The sequence below is a fragment of the Electrona antarctica genome, assembly GCF_951216825.1.
Source record: "Electrona antarctica genome assembly, chromosome: 3".
Lineage (NCBI taxonomy): Eukaryota > Metazoa > Chordata > Actinopteri > Myctophiformes > Myctophidae > Electrona > Electrona antarctica.
In genome coordinates, this window is record NC_136808.1 from 49,496,482 (window position 1) to 49,517,734 (window position 21,253).

At 41.0% G+C, this 21,253-nt stretch overlaps 1 protein-coding gene across 1 annotated transcript; it reads left to right on the top strand.

Moving 5' to 3' along the window:
* Window positions 1-3,306: 3,306 nt before the first annotated feature.
* Window positions 3,307-12,974, top strand: psma4 (proteasome 20S subunit alpha 4). The gene is made up of 9 exons (XM_079497125.1): window positions 3,307-3,389; window positions 3,837-3,865; window positions 4,770-4,812; window positions 5,560-5,722; window positions 6,860-6,937; window positions 7,168-7,256; window positions 8,005-8,135; window positions 9,297-9,420; window positions 12,346-12,974. Exons 2-9 carry the CDS (start codon window positions 3,863-3,865, stop codon window positions 12,498-12,500), a joined length of 786 nt encoding a protein of 261 aa, XP_079353251.1. The 5' UTR covers window positions 3,307-3,389; window positions 3,837-3,862; the 3' UTR covers window positions 12,501-12,974.
* The last annotated feature ends 8,279 nt before the right edge of the window (window positions 12,975-21,253 follow it).

Consider the following 21,253-nt stretch of genomic DNA (forward strand, 5'->3'; position numbering starts at 1 on the left):
TGGATCTCCAACTTCCATCGTTACTAACTCAGTGCTCTACAGCCGGGCACCGGTCTAGTTTCTTTTAATTTCTCACTAGCAAAGGATCACATCCACATGTCAATATAGCCCACAATCACAACACCAGAGGAAGTTCAACCCAGATTTGGCTTGAACAAGGAGTTAAATTCGTTCTCCTGCTTTGCCACAACTGCAATTCGAAACTGGTCCCTGTAAAAGCCTACACCCCCCCCCAACCACCCCCCCACCCAGCTGCTTACTGTCCTTTTTCTTTGTTAATGATGATGTTTTTGCATAGTATTGTATATTTGTCTATCATTAAATGTTTTGATGAATTCAGTACGAATGGACCCCAATGGAAACACAACACAATAATATACCTATACACCTATATAACCTATGCACTGTATACAATAGGCGCAATGAATCAATCAATCAATCAATCAATCAATCAATCAATTAATGATACTTACATTGCTGCTCTGGCCCTGACCTGTCCTGTCCAGTGAGAGAGTTGCAGTTTCTCAGAGATCTGCTGCCTCACCACTCACTTATAAAGATGATGTGCTTCTTTTACTCAGTCCATCACAGCCATTCTCCTCTTGTTGCTCTCTCTGGTTGCTCTGGAAACCCCTCATTCAGATACTGGCAAAATGGGAGCACGTTATAATGCAACAGGACATCTTGAAAGAAAATCCAATTAGTTTTGTGATTGAATGTAGAATGTAGTGGTTTGAAGAGGTGTGTGTGTGTGTGTGTGTGTGTGTGTGTGTGTGTGTGTGTGTGTGTGTGTGTGTGTGTGTGTGTGTGTGTGTGTGTGTGTGTGTGTGTGTGTGTGTGTGTGTGTGTGTGTGTGTGTGTGTGTGTGTGTGTGTGTGTGTGTGTGTGTGTGCGCGCGCGTGCGTGCGTGCGTGCGTGCGTGCGTGCGTGCGTGCGATAGAGGTTGTTCCACTTCAGCTGAGTCATTCTTTTATTCCAGGTCGTCATAGAAACGAAGTCTTGACATTCTTATCGTTTGATACGAGTACAAACAGTTCACATCATGTAACATGTGAATTGAACCCCCGACTAGGGATTGAGCTCGAAGCCCAATTAATTTACAAACTCGCTAACAAATGTATTGAGTGTTTGAGACCCGGTAACAATAAGCTTTGGGCTTGTCGAGCCTGTTATCGAGCACAGTGGCCCATGATGTCATGTCTAAACAAGAAAGACAAGAGGCGATCAAGAATTTCTTGAGCTATTTCTTGACAAGAAATAGGCTACATCTAATCACCAACGGTGGCACAAACATGTTGGTCCAAAAGTGTATTGATAACTGCCAACCAGCGCTGCCTGGGGAAACAAAGTTATGTCACTACGTCTTAGTAGTGGTGCCAGCTCACGGCAGAAACACCTAAAGAGTTAAGTCTTAAAAAGACAAAAGAGTGGCTGCACACACTGATAGCCAAAGTGCCGATTATTTATTAGGATGCAGAGTAAGAACCAACCCTGAAGAAGGCAGTTGTACTGCCGAAATGTTGGTTTATGATATGCATGGGCAGATCCTCTTCTGTAGTATGTTAGTTCAAATACATTTAGGACGGGAATAGAACGTTTTGTGCAGAGTAATATAGTAAGTGAGTGGCGACACTAGCGTTGACTCCCATTGTAACAATGGAATGCGGAAGTACTCATTCTATCTCAATGGGATAGTTCCAATGTTTGGAACTATAGCCCATAGGCACCCGCTTTGCGGCGAGATTAAAGCATGTCGCCACTCTCTTACTATTTTTTCTGGAGATCTTAATTACTGAATATGTCACATATAGGGTCAGGCCATGTGAGAGGGGACCCTCACCAACTCAGACCACTGGGGGTGGGTTTTGTAAATAGTAGACAGCAGAAATAATTTAGTACAGTAGGTGGCGGTATGACACCCAAAAGGTGGAAATCTGCCATTAAACCGAGAGAGGAAGAAGACCCCTCCTAGACACTAGGGGGCGCTGTGGAATGGTTGTAGTCTGTGTGTGTGTTTAACAGTGGTGGTGAAGTAGACAGGCAGCCAGTGTTGCCATGTCCGCTTATTATAAGCGAAATTGGACTTATTTTTCTGTAAAGTTGCCTTCTAAAGTCTAAAATGTAAGTATATGTATTATACATAACCACTGACCAGTGATGCTCACACAAGAACCCCCAGCCTAGATTAATGCATTTGTCCAAGCAGTCAAGGACCCTACATATAAAAAATATTGCCTGCTGCAGTGTTGTTTTTGGCAGCAAATTTTTATTTTAGTTTTAGTCAGTCTCTTCAATAGTTTTCATTTAGTTTCAGTCACATTTTAGTCACCTGGAATGTTTTAGTGTTAGTCTAGTTTTAGTCATAGTCTCTTCAATAGTTTTCATTTAGTTTCAGTCACATTTTAGTCACCTGGAATGTTTTAGTGTTAGTCTAGTTTTAGTCGAGTAAATATCATAAGATTTTATTTGACTATTTTCTACAGTTGATTCAGTCGACTAAAATGTATTTTGGCGGGCCTTGATGCCGTCGTAATGGCTGGTTTTACATACACGCTGTGACGCATTGTGAGCTTGTAGATCGGCTATTTTCAGCATGCAACCAAGTGTAAAATGACTTATACTTATACTTATAGTGGACTCTTGTCCACTATAGTTCCTATAGGACCCTATTGGAAACAAGTGTAATGCTTAATTGGGTCGTCCACTCACAGTTAACAGCCTATGTATTGAGTTTGTGCTTGAAATGTACTGTAATTCTGCAAACTGTTAATAAATTATTCAATCAATCAATCAATCCTTCCTAACATTAAAGACCTAGTTTGTATTTGTTGACATTAGTTTTAGTCATCATAGCTAAAATTTCGTCATAGTTTTAGTCGACGAAAACAACACTGGCCTGCTGTGCCTTGGTCAGGGACCCCCGGCCATACCATACCATACCATACCATACCATACAGGGACGAAATGTTCTTATAATCGTCGTGGGGGCGTCGGGGCGACCCCCCCCCCCCCGCATGCCCCCCAGATTGTGCCCCCCAGAGTGTTGTCGACTCACAGTTAACAGTTTTTGTATTGAGTTGTGCTTGAAATGTACTGTAATTCTGCAAACTCTTAATAAATACCGTACTTTCAATCAATCAATCAATCAATCAATCAATCAATCAATCAATCAAAACCATACATACCATACCATATATTTGCGTTGCATAGATTGTTGTGTTGTTGTTGAAAATAGCAGATCTACAATCTCTCACAACACGTCGTATTAAAGGTTGTAGATCGCCGGCAATTTCTTTTGGGCTTGTTTTCATAGATCTGGCTTGTTTCTCTCACACAATCTGGCAACACTGCAGCAGCATCAGCAGCAGTAGCACCAAACAGATCAGAAAGTAAGTGGACTACTTCTCAAGGTATGCTAACGATGCTAACGCGTGTTCAGTTTAATTAATGCGTTCATTAACAGTCCTGGTATGAATTAAACTCACATCGGAGTTCTAGAAACGCACGAGTCATAATTGGTTGCCATTGGAATACAAATCTCTCGTTATTTTCATTCAGTACAATGAGATGCTAACATGTTAGCATTCATGTGCAGATATTGCAGATTCATTCTGCTAGCCTCGGTGTGTTAGCTGTTGTTAGCTCTCATCCAGATCAAGATATTTTAATGAGTTATGAATGTGTCATTATTGATCTGATTTGCTTCCTAGTGTACGATTACACAATCTGTTCTTAAATCGTGAGTGTTAATGTAACATAATATATAAAACGCTCATGGTCCCTTCAAGTTCATTTATTGTAGCTGTTGTCAATAACTTGTTTTTTTAATTTGACAGGATTGAGACTCGGCACTGAAGACAAAATGGTTCGTTTACATTCATTAATATCAAATATTATTTATTCATAACAATTACAATCTTACCGCTGTTTGCTTTCAATGTGTATTATTTGCCATTGTGGTTAGTTATTTTACTCAAGTAATAGCTAGCTACTGCACTCGAGTACAGTTTCGAGGTGCTGTTTTTGAGACAACTTGTTTAATAAAACACTTGACTGAAATTGAGCATTTACATCTCAGAGGCAATTAGGCAAATCTTGTACTTTTTTACTATACTGCGATTATTTGACAGCTTCAGTTTCTAGTTACTTATTATTATTAATGCAAAACATGCATAAAGTGATACATAAATTTCTACCCGGCAGCACTTAAAGTCAAAATCAGTCCCACCTTTACCAGCTGCAATAAAGTGATGAACACATTAATGCATAATAACAAGTACTTTTGCTACTGTAAGTATATTTTGACAAATTGGACAATACGTTTGTACTTGATTCTAATGTTGAACACAGGACCATAGAGATTAAAATGGGGTGCATTTTGCATCCCAAAATGCAGTTTATAGTTGAGGGACGCAATAAAACAACGACCTCTGCATCCACGGGATGCACTACTGTACTACTGTACTGTTTTTTTTATTCTAGTTTATTTTGCTAGCTATAGTTATAATAATACTTTCTTCTTCTGTTTTCTACATTGAATATAACTACATTATAACCATATCAAACGAAATGAAAGTTAAATGCTGCAATTTGTAAAGAAAAAAAAGGCAAAATATGACGTAGTTGAAGTGGGACTAATAAAATGTCCCTGAGACTCATTTCTAAAAGACCATCCCTGCATCCTGGGACTCATTACATTGAAAACCTATTTACATCACTGGTACTTATTTTAACCACTGTTGCTAGTAACTAACTGATGGTTCTTTTAGTCTCGCAGATATGATTCCAGAACAACCATTTTCTCCCCTGAAGGTAAGCGCTTTACTGATCCCAGTTAGATGTCCAGGATTTAGTCTAATGACCGCAACACATGATCAGAATGAGATGACATAAACTATAGGGCGGGCCCGTCATGATAATGACATTTTATTTAATAAATGTATGATCGTAATCAATTTAGTGGTTTTTCCATTGAACGCTGGGACATGCAAATTACATTTCTGTTTGTCTTTTTAGGCTTTGTAAGCAAATTCAATTGCACGTCATATCATTCACATATGACAAATAACTTAAAAATACAAAAATGATTGACAATGACAGAAACCATTAATCAAAATAAGTACTATGTAATATTCATTTGTAATTAAAATAGTGGAAATAGCCAATCTACAAGCTCATAATGCAATGTGTTGTGAGCTTGTAGATCAGCTATGTCCACTATTTCTTTGCCTAATGTGTTAAATTGTATGATACCTATACACAGGTTTAATGTTTGTCTTTAGTTCAATGTTTGTTTTGTAAACGCATTGACAATGAAGGGAAAATTATTGTTAATGGCGTTTTAATGTTTAACTTTATGTTTGCACAAACCACATCACCATTACATCACCTAATCAACATGAGTTAGACTTTAATATAATAGCACCCCTCACTTTACACGGGTGTGATTCCTTTTTTTTTAACATGGACACGATTATGAATGATACAAAATAATCACGATTATGTACAAATTGTGGCAGGCCTAACGCTCACATCATCCTATGCTTATGAATTTCCCAGGGCGTTTATACCAGGTGGAATATGCCATGGAGGCCATCGGTCACGCTGGAACATGTCTGGGGATTCTGGCCAATGACGGCGTCCTCTTAGCCGCAGAGAGACGCAACATCCACAAACTTCTGGACGAAGTGTTCTTCTCTGAAAAGATCTACAAGCTGAATGAGTAAGAACTGAACCTCCACCCTTTATACCCAGCAGGCCCTGTGGCACTGTCCCATCAGTGTTGTTTTTGACAAAATGTTCGTCGACTACCTTTTTTTTAACTGACAAATTAAATGAAAACTAAGCTATGTTGACTAAGACTAAATATACTGACAATTTCGTCAACAAATACAAACTAGATTAAAATGTTAGGAAGGGACTATAGTGGACAAGATATCCAGTAAAAGTCATTTTACACTTGGTTGCGTGCTGAAAATAGCCGATCTACAAGCTCACAACGCGTTGCGACACGTTGTGAGCTTGTAGATCGGCTATTTCCAGCAAGTGATTCATTACGATGGCATCAAGGCCCGACAAAATTCATTTTAGTCGACTAAATCAGCCGTAGACTTAGTCGACTAAAATCTTCTGATATTTAGTCGACTAAAACTAGACTAACACTAAGACATTCCTGGTGACTAAAATGTGACTAAAACTAAAGGAAAACTATTCAAAAGACTATGACTAAAACTAAAATAAAAAAAATGCTGCCAAAAACAACACTGCTGTCCATTCAGTCACGTTATACCCAGCAGGCCCTGTGACCAGGGACGTGCACACATAGACATCAAAGGGGGCTTCAGCCCCTGCCCTTTTACCCGTCTGTAAAACAACTGCCCTTTCCAGACCACGAATGCAGCGTTTACTACATGGTGAAAGAAATGCAAATGCCACTCCTTTCCATGCCATGCCGGAAGAATGCACCATTCAGGAGAATTGCTTTTTTCCCCCGAACTCTCCTGAACTCGAACGAACATTTTGCTTGTAGATCAGCTATTTTTGCTATTCGATGTAAAACGAGTATAAAAGTGCTTGAGATTTTTACAAACAACTAAATGGTAAGACTAAAATGCCATCAGTGAACAAATCATTTTTGTTTCATAGTACATAAAACAAAGGTTATGTAAAGCAAAATTGTGATGCTGTCATTGGCCATATTATTTTTGCAGAGACATTAAAAGTACATTTAGTTAGTAGATCATATTATTCACACTGTGGCAAAATACTTGAGACTACTTCAACATGGCTTGTGAAGTTATCCTCTGTCAGATCTGAATATTGTCACTCATACTTTATCTCTATGCTTATTTCAATTCAGAGACATGGCATGCAGCGTTGCTGGAATTACATCAGATGCCAACGTGCTCACAAACGAGCTACGACTAATTGCACAGAGGTAAGACTTAAAAGAGGGTGCTCCAGCTGCCATATTGTTCCCCAGTTTTTATTTAACATTTGCTACATTAATTGATTGTTTGGCTTTGTGTGAGACAAGGTGGATATGAGTTACTGCTGTATGGATGGATATTATGTTTGATGAACCACTGGGATAAGAATTTGCATCTCTATCCATATCACCTTGTCAGAAAACCTGAACAATTAACCAATCACTTTGTCTGTTGACAGATATTTGTTGCAGTATGAGGAACCAATCCCCTGTGAGCAGTTGGTAACAGCTCTGTGTGACATCAAACAAGCCTACACACAGTTTGGAGGTAATTTCTGATCAGTGTTTGGGGGTCTTTTATGTCAAAGACCCCCATTTTCATATGCATTAAGCCACAAACCCCCATTTGACACCAAATGTTTTATGTCCGGGACTCCAGTCTTAACCCCCTTATGGCCATGACGTATTATTGACGTAATGAATCAATAATCCCTTATGGCCACTGACGTAATTGACGTAATCGTTTAATCCCCTGTAATCGGGAGCTTAATATAACAAAATGTAGCAACTATTAGCTTGTTTGGCTAACGGCCGATGTAATCTACCTAAAACCGGCCGAAATCCGCGTGTGCACGGTCGATCACGCACGTGTGTGATCGTGCATGCATCGCTGCGTAAAATGCGATATTTTGGGCTTGATTAGAGCTTAATTTGACTTAGTTATTAAAATAAACAATGATCGCTTAGCATTCCGGACATCTGATAGTGCTGCACCAGTCCAAACTAGTCCCGGATGTTGTGATTCCTTAAACCGGAAGTGATCACCGCTCACTCGCTCTATTTGGTCAAAATCGGCATAATGGTGACGTTACCGCAGGACTGATTGTCCAATACTATAGTCTTGCCCCGTGAAAATGAGATATAGTGTGTATATCGCGGATTTTTCTATTGGCATTAAAATGACAAATTAAACATGAATAGTGCTGGCAGAAGGCACAATCCACTGTTAATTAGGCTGGCAATAAGCCAGTTAAGGTCCCGCAGTTTAAAGTATAGTCTGTGTTTTGTGTTGCCAGGTAAGCGGCCGTTCGGTGTGTCTCTGCTGTACATGGGTTGGGACAAACATTACGGATTCCAGCTTTACCAGAGCGACCCCAGTGGGAACTATGGAGGCTGGAAGGCCACCTGCATCGGCAACAACAGTGCTGTGAGTTCTGCTGAGATGCACCCTGTTCATTCACATTGATTTATAAGCTACAGTAGATTGGACATGATGGTAACTAATGACTATTTACAACGCACTTTTGTGAGAGCATATAGTCATGCTTTACTGTCAAATATGTTCATTCCTAAAGTCACCCTGAAGGTGCTGGTTGCACTCTGGGAGTCCATGGAACGAACGAACACACACACACACACACACACACACACACACACACACACACACACACACACACACACACACTTGTTTGTCCAAGGGTCTTAACACATTGTGTGCCCAGACAACACTTTTTTTTTTTTTAAACAGGGTGCCCACTTTTTACATTCATTTTTTTTTACATTATTTTCTTTTTTTTATAAAAACTAAACGTCTGTGGACGTCTTTGCAAAAGACGTCCGCAGACGTTTGTTTTTTATAAAAAAATGTCTTGGGCACAACACGCGGGGAAATACCCAGGACGTCCATAGACGGTTAAAATAAGCAAATGTATTAATGCCATGGTTGAGGCATCCTTCACTTCCCAGTGCAGCCAGGGAGTGAGGGATCTAGCTTATTCTTAAATTGCTACAGAAACGGGTCGGATTTGAAAAGAGAGTGCAAAGTTAGTTTGTTTGATGGCAAAGTGTCGCGATTTGGGAATCACATCGAATATAAACTAGATGTGTGAATCACTCGTTAAACTAAATCATTACCTCGTAGGCTTCTGCCGGTCGAGTTGAGAACATGGAGAATGCACATTACAGTAGCACTTACCATAAGGTTTGGCTGAAAATACAATACTACATTTATCTATGACATATTATTGTCTTAAAGGACAGCTGGTCAGTCAAAGTATGTGAGTCAGGCCTGCTCCGCTCCACTGATCGATCTGACCTACATTTGGCAGTGCACTGGCATGCTGTAATTACTTGTTTGGCATCGCACGTGTAAGATTCCAATTCTATAAACATTTTAAATGGTTTTCATATACTCTTCTTTTTATTTTTTTTCAAATGAGGTTTGCCTTATTATAGATCAAAATGTGCTCAGTTTGGGCTATTTTTGGGGTGTTCATTTCAATAAATAATAACATCCCTAGCATCAGACTACAGTGTCCATGCCGAAGCAGGACTTCAATAAATAATATTATTAATTGTTGTGCGTCAGGCTGCCGTGTCCATGCTGAAGCAGGACTTCAAAGAAGGGGAGATGACATTGTCGTCAGCGTTGGCCCTGGCTGTCAAAGTCCTCAACAAGACCATGGACGTCAGCAAGCTGTCAGCAGAGAAAGGTGACCATGGATCTTTTTTTTTAATACAGATATTTTGTTTTTACTTTCAGTTTTTCACAAAATACACATACCCACCTGCCCACAACCCCCACAGTGAGCATGGATTAACCCATTTGACCTGAGATCAGATTCTAAAAATGTCTTCTACATCCTGACAGTTTTCTGAAAAAGCTAAAGGCTACCCAAAATGGGTTAATGTTCTTAGTCGCCGCGGCTGATTTCAGACATTTGGATTTGGAATGTCTATTATGGAAGCATTGAGAGCTAGTCCATAGGCTGTTTATGGTTATTCTTTTAAGCATTTGAAGTGGTCAAACAAGCAATATGTTCAGAAGCACTTTCCATTAAATCTTAATCGTCTCGGATATTTCATACTTCTGTATAAAAGCAAAGGTTAAAGCCCATCACTATGTGATTTATTTTTCACCTGGTTGGCAGTATGTAGAAGTATTAAGACATTACATATTGTGTACATTTTTTAGGAATCAGCGCTAGGGCGGGGGTTGGGGGCTATTTTTTGAAGACACTTGAAAATAGTAAATACCATTGAGATCAAACCCTCAGTGGGAGTATCTTGTGTGCCTAAGTAACTAATTACGCAGTTGCGTAGAAATTGAATCATACATTCTGTGGTCTTGTCTGGGGAAAGAACAGAATGATGTATAACCAGCAGTAAAATCTATTGACTGAGACTCTTTTACAAGTAGGCACCGGCTAAGATGCAGAATATTTCACAGATTCCATGGACGGCACACAGCAGGACATTACACAACAGTGTAATCATAACTTCACATTGTACACTTAGTAAATACAATAGACCACTAAGGCACAAATCAATCAAAGAGTCATAAGACCAGGAGCAGCTATTGATAAGCAAATCCTTTACAAATCCTCTGAGGGGCACTGAGGGCAGTATAACTTTGCTTTGGAGATCATTCCAACAAGCCCACAGTCCAAAGTAAAAGAGGCTTCTTTTGCCAGCCTCTTGTCCCCAGACGGGGCACAACATGGTGCATCCAAGCGTTGTTGATCAGAACAAACTTAATGTAGAGCAGATTAATGGCTGTATTAAAAGCATACTCCCCCACCCCAGCGATGGAGGCCCCCTCCATTAGCAAACGGTGTGCATAAACTTACTCAAATCTCACAGGGACAAATGCCATGATTGTTTAGTGTTTTAGTCTGAGATGAAAGAGGGGGAAAGGATGATATTTAAGTATTTTATTTAGTGATCTCTGTGTGCAACATTGATGTGTACTGCACTGTCCTCAGCAGTTGAACACGATGAAACGGTTAATGCACATTGAAGGGTTGAGACAAATTCATCTTGATGCCGACCGGCATTGGTAGTAATGGCTTCGTGGATACAGTGCTATATACTGCAATAACTGCATTCATGTGCGCTATTAGCGTGGAGGCTGATAAAATGAAGTCATACTCGCTGTGAAGTCTTACTACACCTACTGTATGCTGCAATGCACACAGTCTGATTGAGTTAGAGATTAAGCAAAACAAAATAACATTTTATTCACACCATAGTGTAGCTGTAAGTGGTTAAACGGTAGTCTTGCGTAGCCAGACGACCATTCCACAATCTCCAAATGCTATATTGAGTATGGAACTACACCTCCTGAATTCCGAGACTGTAAAAAAAGAACGAAAGAGTGGACAAAATGTTTCACACGTCACTTGTATCCAGTGTTGTTTTTGTCGACTAATACTATGGCGAAAAATGTTCGTCACTACCTTTTTTTTCACTGACAAAAACTACATAAAAACTAAAAGAAGCCATGATGACTAAAACTATGACTAGTAAATATACTGTCGATTTTGTCAACAAATACAAACTAGACTAAAATGTTAGGAAGGGACTAGTGGACAAGAGATCCAGTATAAGTCATTTTACACTTGGTTGCATGCTGAAAAAATAGCATGGTTGCATGCTGAAAAAAATAGCTATCTACAAGCTACGAGCTTGTAGATCGGCTATTTTCAGCAAGTGTAAAAACAGTCATCACGACGGCATCAAGGCCCGCCAAAATACATTTTAGGCTACTAAATCAACCGTAGATTTAGTCGACTAAAATCCTATGACATTTAGTTGACTAAAACTAGACTAACACTAACATTCCAGGTGACTAAAATGTGGCTAAAACGAAATGAAGTTTTATTCCAAAGACTATGACTAAAGGCCTCGGGAAGCGAGGAACGCACACGTTGTTGCCTGGATCAACGACAGGTCTGCTACAGGTCTTCTAAAGAGGGGCGCGACAACACAAGCGTAAAAAAAAGCTGAACAGAATCCAGGTCTGGTGAGTCGCAGGCGTATGCACGAAACGAGCACGCGCGCAACGAATTCACGGGACCGCGCTCGCGTAAATACGCTTGCGTTGTCGCACCGCGACTGCTCGCCAGTGCTCCGCGCAAAAAACGCAGGTCTCATTGAAAATGAACTATAGGCACGTTATATCGCTTCACATTTGAAAGGCCCTTAACCCAGTTTGGGGGGGAACCCCTTTTGGTGTTTAAAGCATTATGTTATGCTTTAGCTATTGAAAAATAGCAGATCTACAAGCTATGAGCTTGTAGGTCTGCTTGTAGGTCTGCTATTTTTGAAAAATCGTGAAAATGTGGCGCAAATTTGGAATATATATATTATTTTTTTTAACTCAAATCTTTGCTTCTGGGAGGGGTCCCTGGAACAACACATTTTCAGATGGGGGTCGGTGGCCAATTTCATATATTTTTGGGGGTCCTTGACATAAAAAAAAACAGGGTTTTTCAGAAAACTGTCAGGATTTAGAAGACATTTGTAGAATCGTCCTCAGGTCTAAATGGGTTTTAAAACACCAAAAGGCGTTAAAAAGCTAAAAATAGAAATTTGCAGCCAAAAACAACACTTGCTTGTGTCACCATGTTGTCCAGTGGAGATCGCCACGCTGACCAGAGAAGACGGCAAGACCAAGATCAAGGTGCTGAAACAGAAGGAGGTGGAGGAGCTGATCAAGAGGCACGAGGTGGAGGAGGCCAAGGTGGAGAAGGACAAGAAGGAGAAGGAGCAGAAGGAGAAGGACAAATGAGGAGGAGCACATATATATGGGCTCCATTTTCGTCACCGCTAAACCCCTTATCCCTAAACTTCTTTGCCTTTTTTTCTTTTTTTTTAAACTATTTTGCAAAACATTTTTGAATCGTTAAAATGGCCAGTCTACAAGCTCACAACGTGTCGATGTAGATTGGCTAGTTGAACTATTCAAATTTTTTTTTTCAAAATAGTAAAAAAAAGGCAAAGATGTTTAGGGATAAAGGGGTTTAGCGATGACTGAAATGGAGCCCATAGTCTTCAACTTCTACTTTGGTTTGTTGCAGTTCAGTTCATTCAAACAACCCGGCTCCACAAACTTTTGGATTTGTCTTCATTTGAAAATGGGTGAATGTTTGTCGAAGCGGATGGATGGGTCTCTGCTGTTTTACTTTTCATCCTCGGGATTCACCAAACCCTGTAATAAATATGTTGTTTTGTTCTTTTTCATTAAAATATTGGAATGAATTCATATTGTTTTGCTATCCTTTTATTCTGGGATCAGAGTCCATAAGCCAAAGTCATGAGGACTGACTTATCCTCTAGTCTGGTGAAATTTAAAAATGAATTAATACATTGTATAACAAGTGTGTGTGTGTGTGTGTGTGTGTGTGTGTGTGTGTGTGTGTGTGTGTGTGTGTGTGTGTGTGTGTGTGTGTGTGTGTGTGTGTGTGTGTGTGTGTGTGTGTGTGTGTGTGTGTGTGTGTGTGTGTGTGTGTGTGTGTGTGTGTGTGTGTGTGTGTGTGTGTGTTGTAAAGCAGGGGTTCTCAATGTTTTTAGGCTGGGGACCCCCGGAAATGCTTTGGCCATGTCTCGCGATGCGAAATGATTTCTGTAAGGTACAGTATGTTCTGTACAGTACCCACGTTCATGGGCTTTTCTCATGCTAGGCCATTTTTATATTTTATAGATTAATTTGATGGCAGTATGGACAGTTAGATCACGCTCAACAAAGTGTGTGTGTGTGTGTGTGTGTGTGTACATTTAACACGGATATACTCCGATGTTACTACAGTATGTATCATTCTGGAATATGTATAGATTGTATACTGTGGGAGATTCTATTATTTCCAGAGGCTTTCCAGAGACGGGGCAGATCTTAATCTCTCTAATTAAATCCACTGTAGTGTAGTCTATTTTGATTTTTTTTTTAAAAGTAGTTAAACAAGTTGAACAGTACAGTATTATTTTGAGAGCGCAGTGTGCTTCAGTTTGAAAATAATGTAGATACACCTGTCATTTTGTCACTCACCACTAGGTGGTGACATTGTGTAACGCATCACAATGAGACTGTTTGCTCTAAGAGGGGGAAATCTGACAATGACTTTGGGAACCACTGCTTTAATGTATTTACAAAGGCAACATTGAGGCAAATTAAAGCAGCTCATGTCCACACGGTTCATGGTGGCTACACGCCACCTGTGAAGGCCGCGTTGTGTAGGCTAATTTTACCACATCAACTTGATTCATTCATTCTAGCTTGATTTGTTTTTCCTTTCGAGTTTTCGTTGAACAAAACAGACGGGAGGTTTACTAAAGTAGTTTTGCCATTTTGTATATGTCATTGACTGTGAATGCGAGGTTGGTTGCTATTAGACAAATATTATTTAAATAGCCGATCTACAAGCTGTGAACGTGTGACAATGTTACTACCACGCAGTACACAGTAGGCCTACTGTAGGTCAGGGGTGGCCAACTTTGACAATGGAGAGGGCCACTATATTTCCACACATTACTGTCGTAGCAAAAATAGCCGAGTTATAGTTATGTTAACTTTATGAACTAAATACATCGGACATAAAGACAATTTTACAACATTTTAATACTAGTAATTATCTGAAATCAATAATATACCAATGTTCGGATAATAACCTGCGGGCTGCATTAAGTGATGGTGGGGGCCGCATGTGGCCCTCGGGCTGCCAGTTGCCCATGTATGCTGTAGGTGATGATACATTGAAGTCAGCTGTGGCCTTGATCTTGATTTACAATGGTTCATTCATTCATACATTGGGAGGTGAAGCGGCGAACAGTTGACGCCAGCGTCCTCAGTCACTTCCCACATTCACACACCAATGGTGGCAAGCTCACACCGACCAACTCATTGGAGGCAATGTAGGGTTCAGTGTCTTGCCCAAGGACACTTCGACATGTGGACAGGAGGATCCGGGATTCGAACCGCCGACCTAGGGATCATTGGACGACCTGCTCTACCTCCTGAGCCACAGTCCTTTTGTTTTTTGTTTAATTCCTGAGCCCAATAATTTGATGACCAGCAGAGTTATGTTTTGGTTGAACTACTCCTTTAAGATGCGAGAGTACACAAATATCCTGTAGGGTCATGTTGATCATGTAAACAGTAGGCCTGATGTTGAACACATGTGTCTTACTCTGGACTCATTAAAACAAGGGGAAGTCCATTGCTATATCCAGACATTTTTAATGCAGATTAATACTTGATATCGCTGCTGTCGGTCAGAAAACTCTTATTCTCAATAGTTTAACTTTTTTTCCCCCATACATTAATTAACTTCGAAACTGCTACTTTTGAATTTGAATCCTGAATTTTGGACATAACGGTATGATGTTTCCACCCGACAAAGACGATATTCATAATTTATTTTTGGAGCAAGTTTTGGCAGCCTAAAAAAAACTAAAACAAAAGAAACCTGCATTATGATATTATTGATTTGTTTATATCCAGTGTAGAACACAATACCACCGCTTCAGTATACATAGATGACTGAAGATTACAGGGCTGGTGAAACATAATTTTAATGTTTCTATGTTCAACAGTGCAGCGTTCATTTACACAGACCATAAAAATGGCACTGAACCAGCTCAAAAATACTCAATACTCTTTTGATGCACAATCCAATAAGTTTGTATTCACCTTGCAGAGTTCACATGAAATGGTCGTTCCAACAAACAGCATACAAAAATAAGTATATACAGCCCACTGGCCAGGTTGGCTCTATCTAGGTCTGCTCTGCACCCTCACTCATCAGGTGCTTCTTATAAAGGCTAGGCCCCTCCCATGGACCAAACCAACCCTGGATTGATTCCACAATCATACCAGTGCATTCCCAATGTCCAGAGACATCACAATTCACAACATACATTTTAGTGTCACATAATACTATAAATTATCCACATAATATGATTAAAGAGTTCTCTAAACAAACCATCCCACTGTTGGCATGTTCCCCATACCCCACAGTAGTTGCTCCCTTCAATGGAGTAAACAATCAATTATCAATCAAAAAATACACAATAAATAATGTCAAACAAATCTCATTCTCTGCAAATTCTCATTCTCTAACAAACCCTGTTTGTTAACTTCAGTCTCAGTGCCACATCAGCAACAATCACACAGTTAAATGTGGCATTTGACCCGGATGGTTAGCTCAACCGCCTGGGAACCTATAGGCTACTGAGCCTGACGGTGCGCCGCCGGTTCGACTCCCGATCAGGCAGAAAAAGCAAAAATATATATAAAAAAATCACACCTGTGTGAACTGAGTGGTGTAAGGTCTTATATAGACTGATCAACTGTGGTCTGACGTAATGTCTGACGTAATGAAATCACACCCGTGTGAACTGGGTGACCATAGCAACCATGCTCATTTTTTGGTACGAACAGACACGTAAACTAACAAAGCCAGTTGTAGGAGTGGTTTACACCACTAAAAAAAAAAAGATATGTGGCATTTATCAAAATGTGTCTGTTGTGATTGAATAACCTGTTTATAACGGATAAAATGATACAGGCTTGAACCTTTCAATATCAGAAGGTCATCTAATGGTCCTTCCTTGTGTAGTAGGGGTGTATCGATACATTTCAACAGCGATAACGATATGTATACATGGTTGACGATACGATACATGATAGTGGTTCATTCATGGCGATACGATTCAATGATTTAAAATCGATACAGTAACTATTTAGCAAAGAAATTATATCTGTGAAACATTTGGATAGTGCAAGGTTTTTTTAAGGAAAACATTGTGTTATTGTGGGTGTAAGAGCCATTTATTTTCTGTTCATTTTTATATGTCACCCAAGGGCTTGGTCAAGGCCAAGGTTGGCCAGGTTATTTAATCACACCTGATTGAATGCTCATTGTTGTCCTGATGTGAAGGCAAACAGTTTTTTGACTGTGAGACATAGGCTGGTGATTTTGTATGTTTTTGACACTCTTTTGCTATATTATTTAATAGTGAAGTTACAGTGAATAAATATCCTTTTTGAACTTTAAGTGCAACGTTTGGACATCAGTCCTTTTTATCACACGTCATGAGTCGTGACTAGATCCTCGGCGTCGGGCAACCAGTAGCCCAAAGTTTAGGACTTTGACGTTACATTTTAGTCAAAAAACTGCCTCTGTTCCACGCCACGCGAATTTGGAGGCAAGGGGAACCAACGGGGGTCGTTTGGAAGGAGAACACGCACGGACGGGCCGCATCATAGGGCCGCAGCCGGCGGAGGTGGACGGGACCGGGGACGGATCATCGCACGCCGCACGGCGGCGGACACGGCTGCACGAATCGACCCAGAGCTACAGGGGCGCTCATCGGGGCACATCGGCAGCACTACCGGGCCGCCGCACGCTCGCAGCTGACAGCAGCAGATCGGGTCGGGACCGGACCGGACCGTCATCATACGGTGATCGGCGATAAACACCTGGCTCATCAATGCGGACCCGGCGTTCAGCGTGTGCATGCAAAAATGATAGAACAGTCTACAGCTCCAGGCATCCCCTTGGCAAACACAGAAATCAAATGCTTACTTTTCGCAGATGACCTGCTGCTGCTGTCTCCAACCAAGGAAGGACTACAGCAGCAACTTGATCTCCTACACAAATTCTCGCAGACATGGGCCCTGACAGTGAACCTAACTAAGACTAAAATCATGATATTTCAAAAAAGATCCAGCCGCCAAAACCATACATTTTTCCTAAATACAATCCCACTAGAACAAACAAAAAACTATACCTACCTTGGCCTAAACATCAGCAGCACAGGGAACTACAACCAAGCTGTAAAGGACCTGAGAGACAAGGCAAGAAGGGCATTCTATGCTATCAAAAGAAACATCAAAATAGACATCCCAATAAAAACCTGGCTTAAAATACTGGACTCTGTGATAGAACCAATTTCCCTCTATGGTTGTGAGATCTGGGGACCATTAGCAAACCATGACCTTGAAAAATTGGATAAACACCAAACCGAGACCCTACACACAGAATTCTGCAAATCCATTCTCCGTACCCAGCGAAAAACACCAAATAATGCATGCAGGACGATACCCACTCATAATCAAAATAAAAAAGAGAGCACTTAAGTTCTACAACCACCTAAAAGAAAGCGACCTAGATGCACTCCATAACAAGGCACTCACACACAGCGAAACTCTAGAGAGATGCCCCCTCAGCCAGCTGGCCCTGGAACTCCGGGCACAAACACAAACAGAGCCACGAGATAGAAAACCCATTGGACTAAACCAAATTATAAAACAGCAAAAGGAAAACTACCTGACACATTGGAAAGAAGCAACACAAAAGCAGAGTAAACTAGAATGCTATCTGGCCCTAAACAGAGAATACGCAGTGGCAGAATACCTGAGCACCGTGACCGACCCAAAACAAAGAAAAATCCTAACTAGGTACAGACTCAGTGAACACAGTCTTGCGATCGAGAAAGGCCGTCATAGGCAGACCTGTATCCCGAGAGAAGACAGACTATGCACCCACTGCACACAAAATGAAGTGGAAACCGAGCTACACTTCCTAACCATCTGTCCATTGTACCAAGACATCAGAGACACATACTTCCCACAGATTACAACCACACACGGAGATTTTTAAAACATGACCAATGACAAAAAACTCCCATATCTGCTGGGCGAAGTACAACAATGTGCAAACACAGCAGCAAGATTCGTGAGTTGCTGTGATAGGAGAAGGATATCAAACGGAACACAACCACCCTAAAGACTAATCATTGTGTATATTCCTGCACTATACCTGCATCCAGTGATCTTGGTACAATATAGAAATTGATCTATTGAAGATTCTGATGTTCAAATGTACACATTTTTTGTTTTGATTGTATTGCTGTATTGTTGTATTGTGCTTTCTGCTTTGGCAATGTAAACGTATGTTTTCTCATGCCAATAAAGCCCTTTGAATTGAATTGCATGGTAGGCTACAGGCTTTAGCGGCGCAACGCCGACATTAAAACAATGGCCATTGTTAGGAAAGGTGTGCACACAAATAAGTGAAATAACAAACCCAATGCATTGGTAAAGGAGCGCCACTTTGCGCGCTGCTTATTATTGTTTGAGGTTGAACTTTATTGCGTTGAACACGGAACACGGTCTAAGGAACTTGACATTTGTTTACTTATGTTCTATTATGGATCAAAGGGAGGTGCCAGCTGGCGGTGGCGCTGGTGACAATGTGGTTGAACCATGAGTCTGGTGGGGAAGGGGCTTTGGGAAAACGTGTGGTCAAATTAACACCCAAAGCGTTGGCCGGAAAAATTGACAGTTTGCAGGAGGAGAGAAAGGTTAAACTGAGCAAACTGTTAAAACTGAAGGAAGTGGTTTTTGCCTTGGTAAATGATGAGACACGTGCAAATGAAGCAGAATGTGCATTTCACAATTTCAAGGGTTTATATGATGAAACAAAAAAGGTTCACAATACTTTGTTGGGTCTTGTGCCGGCTGATGAAGCCAAAAAAAACATGAAACATGGTACAATGCAAAAATGCTCACTTTTTAAGGGTTTATTGATGAAATGAACAGGTGGAGTTATGTTCAAAGTTGCTCTGAGGATGATGATTTTTGAAAGTGAGAGTTTCGTTGCCGCCGGTGACAAAGGTGATGAAATGAATGCTGACATTGAGGGTTCTGTTGCCGCCGATGACAATAATATGATGATGTCGAGTCTCATGACAGCATTTCTAATGTTCCATCCCATGTGTCAACTGCTCATTCAAACCATAATAAAAGCACTGCTTCAAAGACAAGCAAAAGGTCCTCTACTTCTTCAGCACGCATTAAAGCAGAGGCGGACAAGGCCGCACTCATGGCTCGTGCTGCTGCATTAAAAGAGGTACATGCCTTGGAGAAGCAGGCTGAGGCCCTAAGGAGGAAAAAGGAACAAGTGCAGCTGCTCAAATAGTAGCCTCTACTGCTAAAATATCTGTCCTACAAGAGGCCGGCAGCATGTGTCACTGGCAGGAGAGCTGATGGCATGGAGTCCTATTTTAGGCAAGGCACTAGACCTAAAATCCAGCCTCTTGGCTTACAGCAGTTCTCCTCTCAACAGCGTCAGTCAATGCAAAACCCAGTCTGAGCATCACCAATCCAAAGACACAGCTCACCGGAATCATTTCAACCCTCTGCTAAGCAAGCAAAAATTACCCCAACCAGTTCTACCATCTCAACCCAATAACCAAGCATCAGATCTGTACAATATACTACAAAGGCTAAATTAAATAACAACACTCCTTGTACAAACACAAACTTCTCAGTTCCTACCTCACAGAGAGATTCCACATTTTGATGGTGGCCCATTACAGTTTCAGTCATTCATAAAGGCATTTCAGCATTGTGTGGAGGCAAAAACTAATGCCTTTGGTGACTGTTTATATTATCTTGAGCAGCTTACTAGGGGACAGCCAAGGGACCTGGTACGCAGTTGCCTCCATGTGCCTCCTGAGAGGGGTTATGCTGCTGCTAAAGATCTGCTCAAGGAACACTTTGGGCATCCATTGAGAATAACTGCAGCCTACATGGACAAAATCATGGCTTGGCCGAATGTAAAGTCAGAGGATGTGAAAGGTCTCAAGGCATTTGCACTTTACTTGCGGGAATGTTCAAATGCCATGGAGGAGCTGCAGTATTTGGAAGAGCTAAACACACCAGCAAACATGAAAGCTCTTATTCTGAAACTCCCATACAAGCTCCGACCCTGTTTTTGGTGACATCCAGGACACTCCTCTGGGTAAACCAATTCAAACCTCAAACCAAATCACTGTATAGAAACAGTTTTGCAACTCTTGTTGAACTTTCTGATGAATCTGAAAATCTGTTCATTTTATTTTTATTTTAAATTTACATGTATTGACAATTTTACTTTTGATTCACTCCAGGTTCTATTGAGTAGTGTTACAGACACAAACATTTACAATAACATAAACTCTTATAAATAAAACTCTTGAGAGGGTGGCTTGATGGGAATAGGGTGAGTAGACAGACAAAGTGGCATTTGGTGTAACATAACAAGAGATGTCCACATTGTTGAGAACCTCACTGCAAGGAGGTCATGGGGTGAGTACAGAGGGCAGGAAGCTGCTTTGAGGTAGAGGTCGGCAGAAAGGAAGAAAAGGCAAAAAAGGTGCAGGAATGGAAGGGAGTTTAGACGATTCCATATTTCGCCAGGTCGCTGAGCTCCATGTCACCGAAGGCTTCCCATGGGCAGACCACTGTGATTAAAGCCACTTTATGGCCGCTTTCAGCCCCTCAGCTGCTGCAGCTCCTGCTCCATCTTCTGCTCCATCTTCTGCTTCTCCTGCTCAATCTCCTGCTTCATCTGCTCAATCTCCTGCTCCATCTTCTGCTTCTCCTGCTCAATCTCCTGCTTCTGCTTCTCCTGCTTCATCTGCTCAATCTCCTGCTCCATCTTCTGCTTCATCTTCTGCTTCTCCTGCTCAATCTCCTGCTTCTGCTTCTCCTGCTTCATC

What these genes read in the sequence shown, in the direction of transcription:
- psma4 (XM_079497125.1), top strand. An exon ending in AGCCTACACACAGTTTGGAG is followed by an intron (nt 7,257 to 8,004) that starts GTAATTTCTGAT and finishes TTGTGTTGCCAG; the next exon opens with GTAAGCGGCCGTTCGGTGTG. An exon ending in GCATCGGCAACAACAGTGCT is followed by an intron (nt 8,136 to 9,296) that starts GTGAGTTCTGCT and finishes GTTGTGCGTCAG; the next exon opens with GCTGCCGTGTCCATGCTGAA.